General features: G+C 33.8%; 1 protein-coding gene across 4 annotated transcripts in view; it reads right to left on the bottom strand.

The window, feature by feature from the left end:
* DCP1B (decapping mRNA 1B) overlaps positions 1 to 17,246 on the bottom strand; it is a 76,800-nt gene that overhangs the window by 13,649 nt on the left and 45,905 nt on the right. For all 4 annotated transcript variants that reach the window (XM_056800752.1, XM_056800754.1, XM_056800753.1 and 1 more), the window contains exons 4-5: positions 12,271 to 12,337; positions 9,285 to 9,420 (exon numbers count right to left, since the gene is read on the bottom strand). In XM_056800752.1, coding sequence (XP_056656730.1) covers positions 9,285 to 9,420; positions 12,271 to 12,337 — 203 coding nt within the window. The remainder of the gene's footprint in view (positions 1 to 9,284; positions 9,421 to 12,270; positions 12,338 to 17,246) is intronic.

Here is a 17,246-nt window from a genome sequence, read left to right as displayed (position 1 = left end):
TTAGTTTAACCTTAGTGACAAGAAGAACCTGATAGGAGCATTACTGATGAAAAAAGAAGAAAAAAAACCCCTAAACTTTAAACATCACAAAACAATACAAATGAACAAAAAATTGAATGACTGTTTGGACTGATGAATGTAGAAGACAAAAATCAGAAATACTTAATTTTGCTTCCACTCTTCAAATAGACCAATAATCTGGTAATGACAAATCTCTGTGAGTCATGGTAGGTCTCCTGGTATAAGGTAGTGACAATAAGCAAGAAAAGCACCTGGACCATTAGGGTTTCTCCAGCATGATCACCTATCCTTTATTCTGTAGTAGAAATAGTCTGTAGAAAAATTCATAGCAAAATAGCTAAGGGGTCATAAGTCTTTTATATAGAACTGCTTCCTGGCCCAAGACCTTTTCTTCTCTTGCAGCTCCATTAAAGGAATGATATATCTTTTGCTCCTTTAGAAGATTCTGCTGAGGAGTTGCCTTCTTCCACAGAGATTAGATACAGATTCTTCCTCATATTCATGTAGGTATTTATTATTGCCATTAAGCAGGCTGAGGAATCCCTACATTTCTTCTGTGGCAGCTGGTGGTGAAGTGGATGGTGTAGAAGGACTAGAGTCAGGAAGAAATGAGTTAAAATCCAGCCTCAAGTCAGCTATGTGACCTTAGGCAAGTCACTTAATCTCTGTTTGTCTCAGCTATAAAACGAGGAAAACAATAGTACCCACCTCATAGGGTTGTGAGGATTTAATGAAATAATATTTGTAAAAAGTCTTTAACCCAGTGCCTGGCATACATAGGAGGTAGTATATAAATGCATATGGTCTTCTTCCTGTTTCTAAATAAATTGACAAGTATCTCACTTATGCTGAAAGTTTCACCTCCTTTATGTCATTAGGAAGAAATTCTGTCCCTTAGTCTTTTAACCTCTCTAAGCAGATAAATTTTTTTTAACATTTGTTTTTAAAAAAACTTGAATTCCAAATTCTCTCCATTCCCTCTTCTTTTTCCCCCTCCTTAAGGAAACAAGCAACTGTATACATGTGTAGACATGCAAAACATTTTCATTTTAGCCACATTGCAAAAGAAAACAGGAAAAAATAAAGAAAAATTGAAAAACTTTGCTTTAATCTGCATTCAGACTATATCAGTTCTTTCTCTGGCAGTAGGTGGCATCTGTCATAAAAAAATCCTTCAGAATTGCATTGGATTATTGCATTGCTGAGAATAACTAAGTCATTCCCATTTGTTCATTGTATAATATTGCTCTTACTTGTGTATAATGTTCTCCTGGTTCTGGTCATTTCACTCTTCATCAGTTCATGTAAGTTTTCCCTTTTTTCTGAAATCATCCCATTGTTATTTCTAATGGCACAATATTAGTCCATTACAATCATATACTACAACTTGTTTAGCCATTTCCCAATTCAAGGACATTCTCTCAATTCTAATTCTTTGCTACCACAAAAAGAACTCCTTTAAATATTTTTGAACATATATTCTTTTCCTTTTTTTTTTTAATCTCTTTGATCTACAGACCTAGAAGTGGCAGTGGGATGGCTTATCAAAGGATAAGCACAGTTTGAAAGCCCTGGGACATAGTTCAAAATTGCTCTCCAGAATGGTTGGATCAGTTCACAACTCCAATAGTGAGCTACTCTCTCAATTTTCCCACATCTCCTTCAACACTAGTCATTTTTTCTTTTCTGTGATATTAAGCAACATGTATATGGGAGGTAGTACCTCAGAGTTTTTAAATTTGTACTTCTCTAATCATCAGTGATTTAAAGCATTTTTATATGACTATAGATAGCTTTGATTTCTTCTTCTGAAAACTGCCTAATGATATCCTCTGACCATTTATTGATTAAATAACCACTTTGATTCTTATAAGTTTGACTCATTCCTTTGTATATTTGAAAAAAAGGACTTTATCAGAGAAAGTTGCTGGAATTCCCCCTTCCCTCAGTTTTCTGTATTTTCCTTTTAATTGTGGCTGCATTGGTTTTGTTTGTGCAAAACCTTTTAAACATAATATGATCAAAATTATGCATTTTATTTCCCATGATCTTCTCTACTTCTTCTTTTATTGAAAAATTCTTCCCTTATTCATAGATCTGACAGGAAAGATATCCCATGTTCTCCTAATTATCTTATGATATCACCATTTATGTCTCAATCATGTACCCATTTAAAAATATTTTGTTTTTCCAAATTACATGTAAAATCAATTTTTAAACATTCATTTTAAAAAAAGTTCTGATGTCTAAATTCTCTTCCTTCCTACTCTTCCCCCTTCCTTGAGAAAGCAAGCAATCTGATATAGTTTTCACAATCATGAAAAACATCTTTCCATATTAGTAATTTTTATGGCAGAGATCTAAAACAAAACAAAAGAAGTAGTAGTAGAAAGTGATATATAGTTTGTTTCAGTCTGCATTCAGACTATTACTTCTTTCTTGGAGGATAGATGGCACTTTTCATCATGAGTCACTGGGATTGCCTTGAATTATTGCATTGCTGAGAATGATGATTATTCTCATGTACCCATTGTGACCATGCCTGAGTGTACAGTATGAGATGGTGATCTGTATCTAGGTTGTGCCAAACTTCTTTCCAGTTTTCCCAAAAGTTTTTGTCAAATATTGAGTTCTTGTCCCCAAAGCTTGGATTTTTGCATTTACCACACACTAGGTGACTATGGCCATTTACTTCTGGGTACTGGGTACCTAATGTATAACCAATAATCCACCACTCTATCCCTAAGTCAGTACCAGATTGTTTTGATTATTTCTACTTTGTAATACAGCATGAGATCTTGCACTGCTAAGTGATCTTCCTTTACATTTTTTCCCTTGATATTCTTGACCTTTTGTTCTTTCAGATGAATTTTATTATTTCTTTAGATTTATCAAAAAAATTTTTGGTAGTTTTATTGGGATGGCAATGTAAAGTAAATTATCTTAGGTAGAATTACCATTTTTATTATGTTGGCTCAGCCTACCTATGAAAATTATTTTTTTTCCAATTGTTTAAATCTGACTTTGTAACTGTATTCATATAGTTCTTAGGTTTTTCTTGGCAAGTAGACTCCCAAGTGTTCTTTATTGTTTATAGTTATTTTAAATGGAATTTTTCTTTCTGGATTTTGTTGGTAATATGTAGAAATGCTAATTATTATGGGTTTATGTTATCTTTTTATTTTATTTATTTTACTATTAAATATGATTAAATTTACCAATATAATACAAAATAATATTTATCATATTATTTTATAACTTGCAACTTTTAAATAGAATTTCCTTATCTTTTTCTGTTGGTTGTGTTAGTAATATATAGAGATTGATAATTTATTTGATAGCTTGCTGCTTTGCTGAAGTTACTGTTCTAATTTTTGGTTGTCTCTTTAGGGTTCTCTAAACCATAATCATCTGCAAGAAGTGATAGTATATATTGCCTTTCTGCATCTATTTCTATAATCATGATTTTTGTTGTTCACAATATTAATATGGACCATTATGTTTATAACTTTCCTAACACTGAATCAATTCTGCATTGCTGGTTTAAACTGGTCACAGTGTATAATCTTTGAATGATCTTCTTGCTAACATTTTATATAATATTTTTGCATCAATGTACATAAAGGATATTAGTTCATAGATTTCTTTCTGTTTTGACTCTCTTTGGTTTAGGTATCTAGACAATATGTACTATTTGGAATTAAGTGTTCTTTGAATATTTGAGAGATATGAATAATATGGAAATAGGATTTGAGTGATAATATATGTATAACCCAGTGAAATTGCTTGTCAACTCTGGGAGGGAGAAGGAAGAGAGGAGGGAGACAAGAAGAATCATGTAACCATGGCAAATTTTTAAAAAGTAAAATGAATATTTGATAGAATTTGCTTCTAAAACTATTTAGTCTATTTTTTCTCTCTCTTTGAAATAAATTTATGGCTTATTCAGTTATCTTCTGTATTTATTGTTCTATTAATTTGAGCATTTTACATTTTTGTAGCTATTCACTCACTTTAAGACGTTGGTTTTATTAGCATAGAATGGGGTAAAGTAATTCCTAATAATTTTCTTTATTCTTAATTTGTTGTGAATTTACTTTTTCATTTTTGATATTGGTCATTTGGTTTTCCTATTCCATTTTAAATATCAAATTAGCTAATGATTTAATTTATGCAGTTGTCCCTCCCCCAAATAAAAACAACTAGCATCTGGTTTTATTTATTGATTTGATAATGTTAGTCTTTTTTTGTCTGTGTTTTGGTTTTGTTCTCTTAGACTTGTAAATGATTTTTAGAATTCTATTCTAGTGTAAAACTTGGTTTCCAAATTTTTTTCAGTTGTATGCCCAATAAATCAGTTTGTTCTTTTTCTCTTTGGTTGACTAATGCATTTAAAGAAATACATTTTCAGGTAAGGACTGTTTTGGCTGTATCTCAAAATTCTGATGTTTTTTCATTGTTGTCATTATTTTTGTGAAATCATCTATAATTTCTATTATTTGACCCACCAGTTCTTTAGGATGAAGTTAGTATTTAGAGTCCAATTAATTTTAATCCTTATAAATAGCCTTTTATTGAATATATTTTATTCAATAAATGTGGCAATGTGGTTAATGTTTACTTTTTCTGTATTTGTAAGGTTTTTATGTCCTAATACTTTGTCAATTTTTGTAAAGGTACTATGAAGAACTGAAAAACACATACACTCCTTTCTATCCCCACCAGAGACCTATAGGTAGCTAACATTTCTAAAAATTCTTTACAGATCCTTAATTTTTTTCTTTTTTAGATTTGTCTAGGTCAGAAAGGTCTTCCACTACCCTAGTTTTGTTTAGTCCTCTATTTCTTCTTCTTTTTTTAATCCTTACCTTCTGTCTTAGAATCAGTACTATGTATATGTTCCAAGGCAGAAGCGCAGTATGGGTTAGGCAATGGGGGTTAATGTCAGAGGTCATATTTGAACGCAGGACTTCCCATCTCTGGGCTTGGTTCTCAATCTACTGAGTCATCCAGATGCCCCCTCATCCTCTATTTCTCCATGTAACTCACTATTTTCCCCCCTTTTAAATGAAATGCCACCCAGTGCACATATGTTAAATAATAATATTTATCAATTAATTGCCCTGGGTACTCTTTCCATATGATGTAATATCCCTGTTTATCTCTTAAAAAATTTTTTTAACCCTTACCTTCCATCTTAGAATCAATTCTATGTATTGGTTCTAAGGCAGAAGAGTGGTAAGGGTGGGCAATGAGGATCAAGTTACTTGCTCAGGGTCACACAGCCAGAAAGTATCTGAGATCACATTTGAACCCAGGACCTCATGTCTATGGGCCTGGCTCTCAATCCACTGAGCTACTCAGGTGCCCCCTGTTTATCTCTTTTAATGTCTATTTTTGCTATTGTTTAATAGGAGATCAAAATTGTTAACTCTGATTTTTTTTGAGGCCAGCTGAGGCATGACAGATTTTACTATAATTATATTTTCTTCTACTTTCAAAACTCTTTGCTTCCAGTCTTCTGTTTACAACGAAGAGGATAATGAGAAAAGTTTGTGTCCAGCACCAGCGCTCTATACTTGTTGTATTATTTTTTCTTCCAATCACAAATTATTACCCGTTCTTTCCATTTATATCCCTCTTTATGATGCTTCCTCTGATGATGGAGTTTATTTGCCTTTGTCTAGTCCCCCCTCCCCTGAATCTACTCTCTTTCTTCTTATGCCTCCTCTTTTCTCTATTCCTTCTTGTATGCCCGATGATTTGAATTATTTCCACATCAAATTGTATTATATAATTATATGATTACATGACCTAATTATAAGAAATAGTGAGTCATCCCACTCTTCCTCTCCTTTTCTTTATTAGTATACTACTTTTCTCCTTGTTTTCCTTTTTTAAAGATTAAAACAAAACAAAATCACTCTCAGGACATCTGTCTTATTTAACTCCCTCTATGACCTGATGACATTAGGGTTCGGAGGTGACATTTGTATTATCTACCCTAGTTAGAATGTTAATAACATCCTTGTTTGACCCTTTATAGTTGCTTGTTACCTTTTTAGGTTTCTGTTCACAACTGGGTTTATAGTTCAAAGATTCTATTCAGCACTGGTATTTTCATTGGGAATGATTACATTAAGGTCTACTTTTTTACCTTGTACAATTGGACATTTTTAAGTCTGTATCTTTTACCTTATGGTTCAAGTACCTACTAAATCTTGGGTGGTCCAGACTTGGCCCTCAGTTCTTGAAGCTCCTTTCTGTATGCATATATTATTATGATTAATTTTTTTTTGAGAAGCTCTGGATTTTGGCTATGACATCCCTAGTAATTTTCTTTTTTGATATTTTTTCCAGGTGGTAACAGGTAGATTCTTTCTATTTTTACCTCTTAAAATGTGATATACAGGCTTTTAAATTGATATGGCTTACAGGTAGGTCAGTGATTCTTAAATGATCTCTCCTTGATCTGTTTTTCATGTCAGTTCTTTTAAATATGAGGCTTAAAATTATTTTTGTCTAAAAATTATTAACTTTCATTTGATATTAATTTTCAAGGAGTAGGTTACTAGGATAAAGTTTTGCATTTCTTACTAAGCTGTTAATTTTCTTTACAAGTCTTTTCTCTAAAGTTCTCATTTCTTTTCCAATTATTTCATTTCTAGGTATACCAAAGTCTCAGTCTTCAGTCTTGTAACAAGTGAACTGTTCATATAATTTTTTTTTTGTGATTTTACTGTTAAAAGTATTCCTTCCTCCAGCAGATGTGACCATTCCTCTCTGTCTTTTTTATCCTGTGCACTTCAGTTCTTTTATTATTTCATGAATACTCAGGCTATCTCCTCACTCTTTCTACTTCACCAAGTTCTCTCCTTTTCTAGTTAGATATACCCTTGATGATGACTTTCCTGTGACTTCCCCCACAAAAATAATCTCTGATAAAATTTTGCAGTCTACTTGGATCAACCTATTACACATTCCATTTATCCTTTGGGTTATCTGCTATTTTGACTCTTTTCAGAATGTAGTGTTCCATGGTTCACAGCCATACAGTAGTATTGCATTTACTGGGATGCTAGAGGTCATCCAACTCAACCTCCTTATTTTATCTGCTGGAGGAAGGAATACTTTTAACAGTAAAATCACAAAAAAAAAATGGATGAGGAATATGTGGCCCAGAGAGTTTAAATGACTTGATCTATATTATACAAGTAATAAACACAGCTAGGATTTGAATTTAGGTCCTCTGTCTAAGACCATACTGTTGGAAACAAGATGGACTTGGCAAAGCAAATAGCTTGTGATCATTTAAAATGCTTTAAAAAAACCCAACTCTAATCTTCTGTCTTAGATTCTATACTAAGTATTGGTTTCAAGGATGAAGAGTATTAATGAGTAGGCAACCAGGGATAAGTGATTTTCCCAGAATCACAGAGCTAGGAAGTATGTGAGGTTGAATTTGAACCCAGGACCTCCTGTTGCTATGCCTGGCATTCTATCCTCTAAGCCACCTAGCTACCCTGGTCATTCAAAGTGTTAAACAGTTTCCCATTTATGAGACAATGGAATCTCTCTTTCCTATTCAATTTTTGTGTCAATTTACTATCTGCAACTGCTATCTATGAATAGGTTATATTAATGAGTTAATTCAATACAATGGCTATTTAATTGCATATCATTGGGACAATATATTTTCTCCATCAATTTTATTTTTCTAGTATGGTTGACAAGTCTAGTTTCACCTGATTATTATTATTATTATTATTATTAACAAAGAAGAAGATAATGAAGAAAATGATGAAAACTCACTGAGGAATCCCTGTTCTAGGGATTGATACAATTAGCACAATATTATCAGGAAAGTGGTATTTTGAAAACTTTGCTATGGATAAACAATTACTTTTCTGTTTCTGTGGTTGTGTGAACCTTAAAAATTCTCAGACCCTACTTCATAAGGTTAGGATTGTGAACCTTAAAATTTCCCAAACCCTACTTCATAAGGTTGGGTTAAGACCATTCCCCATTGGGACCATTCTCCATTTGGGCAGTGAAGGTACTAGATCAGGAATGTGAGAACTCTACTTAGATCAGGAATGTGAGATCTCTACTCCACCCCTACTTAAGCCTGCTTTAGGGGAAGAAGCTCCTTGCTGAACAATGAAAGATACTTAAACCCATACTTATAGTAGGACAAAAGTTCTTTAAGCCATGCCTATTTTTGGATATAATACAAAAGGGTGCTAAGTACCTATAAAGCTCAGGCAACTTGTGAACTTACAAGGAGCAAAGAGGTGAAAACTTACTCAGAGATTATAGTCTACTCAGGTGTGAATTACTCAAAAGATTAGTCTACTCAGGTGTGAACTAAGAATGGTCTGTCCTTTGAAAAACGTCTACTGTGATTGGTAGATGGGAGAACTTAGGGGAGGTGACATAGGAGAAAATTCCCTATACAAGGAGATGACAGTCTCCTAAGAGAAAGAGTCTCTAAGAAGGCTCTGAAGACAGGCTCTTGAGACATAGTCTCTTGAGGACAGTCAGAAGAATCTCTCTCTGAAGAAGGATGGCTGGCTGAACTGGTATCTATATTGTTGCTTGGACAGATCTTGTGGTGAGTGATTAAAGACTGACTGATCTTTCTCTTAAGAGTCAGGTCTAGACCTTTTGGCTAAGGCCCTTCATACTTATTCCTTTCTCTCTCTCTCTCTCTCTCTCTCTCTCTCTCTCTCTCTCTCTCTCTCTCTCTCTCTCTCTCTCTCTCTCTCTCTCTCTCTCTCTCTCTCTCTCTCTTTTTCTTAATTCTTCATTGTAATTAATTAAAAATCTCTATAAAACCCAGTTAACTTGGGTATATTTCATAATTGGGAATTTTCCCCTGGCGACCACCTTATATTTGATTTAAAAACAAGACACTGTAGTGAAAACATATTTTCTGCAGTCACAATTTACTCATCCACTCTTATATCTACTACAATTTAAGTCTTCCACTATTTTAATCACTACAGCTTACTGCCTCAACTATTTTAATTATTACAGTTGATCTATTCTTCCTACTCCTTTCAATCCAACTTACTTTTTTGGTAGAAAGTTGTGGGGATACTTCTGTATTTGTTTCTATACACTCTGAGGTATTGGGAAAGGAAAAAAGAATAGATAAGGAAAAGAAAAGGAAGCAGAAGATTAGGATGAGGGTTATAAAAGGTGAAAATATAAAACAAACAAAAAATACACAGTATGTATCACAAACAGAAAAAACTCACCTTGGTATATTCATCTTTGGCCTTGGTGAGCATTCGTAAGATATCCACTTCCTTGCCCTCTCCTGAATTGAGGATCATTGGGGAGATTCCTGCTCTAGCCCCCTGACGTGCTTTCAGTTGCTCATATTGAGTCAGGCTAGAAAGTGAGGGGTATAGAAGTAAACGGAAGGAAAAACTAGAAAAAAAATAATGGTATAAAAAAACCACAGGATATGGAGTCAGAGGACCTGAGCTTGAATTCTAACTCCCACTACCTTTGCCAAGTCACTGCTTTTCTGGGCGTGTCAGGCTCCTCACACTTAAAATAAGGTGATTGTAATGCATCTCTAAGTTTCTCTGAGTTCTCTTTATATCAAACTATGGCCTGAAATTACTTTAAAAAACCCCCAACATTTTTAAAAAGGTAGTTTAAAAACCATCTTCCTCAATTATTTTCATCTGCTTTTTCTGACATTAGAGATAAGACTAATTAGGAGTCCAAGGAAGTAGAAAGAATGAGACTTAAGTTATATACATTTTGACTTCATATCCAAGTCATAACAAAAGAAATGAAGACTTTCTAAAGATTTCTTCCAAGGTAAGACATAAACTCAGAAATCCCTTGAAGATATTATAAAGTGAAACTTGGTTCTATACACTGAACTTGGAGCCCCAAAAGAGCGCTGATCTCCAATTTAGCTGCGGGAAGAACTTTTTTTTCCTGGTAAGCCTAACAACATAGAGACAGACCCAAACTGTTCATGTCTTGAAGTTATGAAATCCCCCAAATGGTATTTTTACCTCTTAGTGATTTGGGTCTTATGGTAGGCTAAATCATAAGGAGTGATTGGTTACTCACCTAAAGTTAATGAATCCTGTAAACCACACCTGGAATAGAATTCTTAATCTTGCAGGCAAATAGCCCCCAGATTATTATATTAGGAAATGAAAAAGCTCCAAAGGTGCTATTGACTGGTGCCTGGGAGAAAAGGCTTTTGTGTAGGCTAAGCCATATCAATTCCAGGGAATATTGTTCCTCAGATCCAATACAAACTCCTACCACACCCACTGCCTGATCTTTCTTTTCTAGACACAACTCTGACTCAAACCCTACATCCTGAAACCTATATCCTAAAACTGTTTTTTTTTTTATCCTTTCAGAAAGCCAAGTAAACTTATATTCAACTTGATATTCCTATGTTTGTGCTTCATTTTCTGGGAATCCTATGTCTTGAGTCTCTTGGTCCTATAGCAAGCTCCAGGCATTACTGAGTCACTGGAGTAGACTTACTTATATCTGGCCTACAAGAAGTATTAACTCTACCTTGAATCCATGGTAGTCAATGCCAGAGATTTTAATGAAGAATCTCAGCTTAACTGACAAAGTCTTGAACCTACAAAAATCAACCATTAACTGCTGGTGAATTTTTAATTCCAATTATTTAGTAATTACAGCAGAATTCTGATTTGTATCAAATACTATTATTATAAAAACCCACTACACAGTTTACAAAAGCATGAATATTCTGAAAATTAGTCATAAACATACTTCAGCTAGCTAATTAAAATTCAGCATTATAAGCCAATTTCTCAGAAATTAAAGATAATGAAAAGAAGACTCCATTCAAACATTGTGTCTTCTGGCCAGTTTTTAACAGCTACATTTGTGTTGACATTTCAATGTGGTCAGCAATGATCAAAGTCATCTTTGATAAATAAAGTCATAGTCAAACTCATTTTGTTCTGAAGTTTTTATTCATTACCATGAATAGGACAGAAATAATTATCTCAGAGTAAACAGATCTGAGAGCTCCAGAACTGACTAAAGGGGTAACCAATGGAAAAGCAGGAAGTAATAGGTGCACTAAGGTCAATCAGTAGAATCAGTCTTGCACAGCAATGACAGCTCACCCCAAAGGGGACATATTTGGCTGTATAGTCATAGTCTTAGTAGGACAGGGATCGAACTGGACATGTGATTTCCTTGGTACTGGGAACTCTCTTTAAATTCTGCTACCAAATATACACCTTTTCTTCAGTTTAAGAGTTGCTAAAGTGCACTAGTGTCAAACTCAAACAGATTTCTGTGGGTTAAATAATGATTTAGAAAACTACAAAGTAACAGGATTTATGTACTATGTTTCTATTTATACTGTTAAACATTTCTCTCTTACATTGTAATCTATGCCACACTTGGGAATTTTGTCTCATATAGCCACTTCTAGCCTAGAGCACTGAGAGTTAAGTGACTTGACTTCATCCCAAAGCCATAAGTGTCAAAGGTAAGTCTTCTTGGTTCCAAGTCTAGTTCTCTATATACTATGCCATGTTGCCTTTCAGGGACACTATTAGAATTTTTTAAAAAAGGCTAATAGCATGTTACCATGAAATTGTATAATGATCAATAATATAAACAATTCCTAAGAGATGAAAAAGAAAAAAAAACTGCCTCAGTACATGTACAGTTTTATTATTGAAACAATTAAAGTCTTTTCTAGGAAGTAGTAAAGCAAAAACAAGTGGGAAAATTTGGTGGTGGAAAAGGAAAATCAAATTCAGTGTAGAAAAGGAAGAAAGAATTCTAGAAAATGTGAATCTTTCAGTATTTCTTGCAAAACCTTTGTATTTTCCTCTCTATATATATGTGGGCTACTTGTTTACCAAAGCAAAAAAAACTATATTTAAAAAGGGAAAAACAACTATTTCATTAGAAGAGATATAGTCCTATTTGGGAATCACTGATATTTTACACAGTACCTGGAAAAGGTAGGTTGAATTACTAGCTTATATATTACATGAAAGTATAAGTACCAAAAGATATCTATGTCTATTTTAAATAAAATTTATAATATTACATATTTATAACATTAAAAATCAGTGTTTAATTTATCATTATGAATTTTTTCCAGAAAGATATTTCACAAACATTAAAATGTATTTATATATATGTGTGAGTGTATATAAGTAGTATGTATATGAATAAAAACAGTTGATTATCATTACTCACGTTTTCATGAGTTCTGCAATTCTTTGGCATTCATCCTTATCATAAAACCAGATTCCATAAATGGACACTGAAAAAACACAAACATAAATTATGAGCATCTTCTCAACCACAAACCAGTGCGAAGTTTCTTTTCCCTTCTTCAAAGTTATATTTAATGAATGAAATATCATAGAAATCAAAAACTTAAAAATGAGCCTTTGCTTTGGTGTAAATCCAGAGAAACTTGGAATGAGTATAAACATGTAGATTTAAAATATACAAATCCTAAAAAATATTATATTTATGTGAAAATACAATTAGTAAGATGTCTTCCAAAAAACAGGTACTCAAAAAGTGTTGTTTAAGTAAATGAAAATAGAATGATTGAGGAATTGGAATTCTGTGATTTTGGCTTTGTACAATGTACAATCCTATCTTTATTTTTGTGTTTAGAAAAACCAATATGAAAACTAATCCAAAGAAAGATGTCTTTCCCCTAACTAAAATTGTAACAAAAAATTGGCATAGTTTTAAATTTATAGAAGACTGCAAAAAATAAAAACAACCCCTCTAATTCATTCCAATTTAATGTACATCTTCTGAAATTATTATACATATTCAACTTGATATTCACAACTAGAATAGAGTTTCTAACAATCTTGCTAGCAAATAGCCCCTGGATTACTATGTTAGGAAATTAAATCACTCCAAAGGTAAATGATTTCTGTCTAGGAAAGAAAGTTTTTGTGTAGGCTAAACTATACCAGTTCTAGGGCATATTGTTTCTCAGATCCAATATTACACATGGTTATAACAATAGTTTAATAGGTGGGGAAAAATTGCAGGATAACAGTTATTGATTTTCCTATAAGCCCCAAACTTTGTTGTTCTCTCAACTACATCTTCTTTGTAAACATAAGATTGAAATATTTCCAAAGTACATTTCAAATATCTAGTTGAAAAATGATTATATTAATTCAGCACATAATATAAAACTCACATGTATACTTTTTTTTATAAGGCAAGGCAGTTATGAAATAACATTATAGGTTCAACTAGGTGGCTCAGTTGATAGAGAAGCCAGGCCTGGAAGTGAGATTCAAATGTGGTCTCAGATATTTCCTGGCTGTATGATCTTGAACAAGTCACTTAATTCCAATTGCCTAGCCCTTACTGCTCTTCTGTCATGGAACTGGCAGATGGTAAGGGTTTTTTTTTTTTAATTATTTATTTAGAATATTTTTCCATGGTTACAGGATTCATGTTCTTTTTCTCCCTTCTTCCCTCCCCATGCCTGGAGCTGACAAGCAATTCCATTGGCTTATACATGTATTACTACTCAAAATCTATATCCATATAATTCATATTTGTAATAGAGTGATCTTTTAAAACCAAAACCCCCAATCACCCATAGAACTATATGATGAATCATATGTTTTTCTTCTGCGTTTCTACTCCCACAGTTCTTTCTCTGGATGTGGATAGCATCTTTCTCATAAGTCCCTCAGAATTTTATCTGGATCATTGCATTGCTGCTAGTAGAGAAGTCCATTAAATTCAGTTGTGCCACAGTGTATCCGTCTCTGTACATAAGTTTCTCCTGGTTCTGCTCCTTTCACTCCATACCAATTCCTGGAGGTCTTTCCAGTTCACATAGAAATCTTCCAGTTCATCATATCACAATTTATTCAGCCATTCCCCAATTGATGGACACCCCCTCATTTTCCAATTTTTTTGCCACTACAAAGAGTGTGGCTACATATAAAAATATAAGGTATTTTTCCTTATTATCTCTTTGGGGGTACAAACCCAGCAGTACTATGGCTGGATCAAAGGGCAGACAGTCTTTTAGTGCCCTTTGGGCATAGTTCCAAATTGCCCTCCAGAATGACTGGATTAATTCACAACTCCACTAGCAGTGTATTAGTGTCCCAATTGTGACACATCCCCTTCAACATTTATTACTTTCCTTTGCTGTCATGATAGCCAATCTGCTAGGTGTGAGATGGTACCTCAGAGTTGTTATGATGTGCATTTCTCTAAGTATAAGAGATTTAGATCACTTTTTCATGTGCTTATTGATAGTTTTGACTTCTTTATCTGAAAATGAGGCAAGTACTTTTAAACCATAAAGTGACACAATGTGAGCACCAATTTCATAGTTTTACCATGGTCAAGACCTTGGTATCATTTCTGTTCCCTCCCCCCTACTTATTTTCACAAATAATCAGTTCCCAAGTTCTACTGAGTCTACCTCTATATTAACCCCCTTTGTGACTTCTCTCTAACATCCCTCAATAATGGATGTTTATTGTTCTCTCTCCAACACAAAAAAAATAATATAAGAGCAAAGACTTATAGAATAAACATATATCCCACCTTAATCCCCCCATACTCTTACCCTAAAAGATTACATTCACAGAATTAAAACCTAGAGATCACTACCCATTGGCCCCCTCCTTTCCTTCACCACAAAAGTTACATTCACTCCCATTACAAGCCAGGCAAACCAAGAACATCAATCACCTTTAAGACACACTCCACTGAATTCTGTTTATGGACAGAAACCAGGCACTATTGCCAGGTGCTTTAAAGTAACACAAGAAAAATAGAACTTGTAAATTGAGGAAAAACCCAAATCTGCTCTGTCATTAAACTGCCCTCTAACCTTGTACCTAGCTATGAAATGCTATGTTACCCATCTCCTAAGTAATAGTGATTGATTGTGAAAGCTGACCAAAAGTAACAATGATTCTCCTAGGTCAGGGAGAACTAACCTCTAGATCACTCTGTTTATGTCACTTGACTATCTCCTTAGGCTATGCATCTTGTTAAGTTCCATGGAAACACATATATAGAAAATTGATTGTATGCCAAAGAAGTATGTACTTGAAACTCTATATAATAAACGAACTTCCGTGCTATGGCAGAGCACTGTGCGTGATGCCTGCATACATGGGTCTTGAACACATAGTGTTTCTCATCTCCATTATTCAACCAGATCTCTAGACAGAGATCATCTTGGACCTTCAGAGAGACTGTTGGACAGATCTCAATAACTTTCCTTTGCTGCTATATTGGCTAATCTGATATGTGTAAGGTGGTACCACAGAGTTGTTTTTAGTTGCATTTCTCTCATTGGGAGGGATTTAGAATACTTTTTCATGTGATTATTGATCATTCTGATTTCTTCATCTGAAAAATAACTATTCATATCCCTTGAAAAATTTGTCAATTGGGGAATGGCTTGATTTTTTGGGTAAATTTTATCAGTTCCTTATATATTTGGAAAATTAAACCTCTGTCAGAGAGTTCAGTTATAAATTTTCTTCCCAATTTGTTGCTTTTCTTCTAATTTTTATTGCATTGGTTTTGTTTGTACAAATACTTTTTAATTTGATATAATCAAAAGTCATTCATTTTACATGTTGTAATGATTTCTATTTCTTGCATGGTCTTAAATTACTTCCTTTCCCACAGATCTGACAGGTATACTATTCTATGTTCACCTAATTTCTTTATGACTTCACTCATCATATTTAAGTTATTTACCAATTTTGAACTTATCTTGGTATAGAATGTGGGATGTTGATCTAAACCTGATTTTTCCCTTACCGTTTTCCAATTTTCCTAGCAGTTTTTGTCAAATAGTGAGTTCTTGTCCCAAAAGGGGATTTTAAAAAATGAAATAACATTTTAAGTAGCATTTTTTCTTTAAAAGTTTTTTAAATTAATATTTTTCTCTCTATCCTATCCTTTCCTAACCCCAGTGGCAAAAAAGAAAAAAACAAACCCTTGTAATAATTATGCAGAGTCAGAAAAAAAAATTCATGTTGCATTCAAGTCTCTTTGGTAGGTTAGTGGCCCAGTATTACTGGGTTTTGGTTACTATCACCTCCCCCTTTTCTGGATTATGTTCTCCCTCCCCTCTTTGAATCACCAAGCCTGGCTTTCTGTTTTCACAAGCTCTTTTCAAAAAAGAATCCATAAACTTTGTTTTTGTTCTACAAGGAAAAATGTACTTTTTCATAAAGAGGTTATAATAACAAATCAATGGGAATGTTATAAAACTTAAAAGCTTTATCACTAATTTGTAATATTTCCCTATAATAGACTAATCTTTGACTCATCATTTTTGACCAATTCTGTCTGGAATGGATGCTAGGTTAGTTCTCAGTTTCTAGACAATGAATTTAGTTCCACAAAGTTGTCAATGCCATTCTAAAATCTGCCTTCTATGTCTTATCTCTAGGAACTCCTGGTCTTAAGAAGAATTTCTTCTGGATGAGCCCCTTGTCCACAAAATAGACTGTGAGGGGATGGGGAAAGTAAGACTGTATGATGTCCTTGATTACAAGATGGTAAAGATTGTTACTTCTTTGGGCACTCTAATATTCTTCCTTCTGTGTGACATTTTAAACAGTTTATAGTCATCTCCCTTGAAAATTGTTTCTTGAATGTAACTCTTGGCTGAAAGGGTCAGTTGTATAGAACCTTCTCTTGATTGGTGTAGATTAGCTTATTCAATGCCCCATACCTACATGGGTTCAGAGTTGGTGAGAGTTGAAGAGAGGAGAGAGCCAGGATTTGAGGGCTTCTAGCCTTTACTCATCTACAAAATAGGGATATTAATAGTACTTATCTCCTTGGGTTGTTGTGAAAATCAAATGAGATAATAGATAATAATTATACAGTGTTTATCACAGTGCCTGGAACACAGTAAGCACTACATAAATGTTAGCTATTATTATTATTATCTATTTGTCAGAGAGTGTAGTTTGGTGGCAAAATAGATAAGAGTGCTAGGTCTGGAGTCAGGAAGACCCAAGTTCAAATGCAGACTCAGCTGTTTACTAGTGACCCTGGGCAAGTCATTTAACCCTGTCTGCTTCAGTTTCCTCATCTGAAAAATGACTGGAGAAGGAAAAAGGCAAACCACTGCAATATCTATCAGGAAAATTCCAAATAGGTCATGAACAGTCAGACCCAACTCACCA

Source organism: Monodelphis domestica, chromosome 5 (assembly GCF_027887165.1).
Source record: "Monodelphis domestica isolate mMonDom1 chromosome 5, mMonDom1.pri, whole genome shotgun sequence".
NCBI classification, from domain to species: domain Eukaryota; kingdom Metazoa; phylum Chordata; class Mammalia; order Didelphimorphia; family Didelphidae; genus Monodelphis; species Monodelphis domestica.
This window is presented reverse-complemented; position numbering and strand designations above follow the sequence as displayed.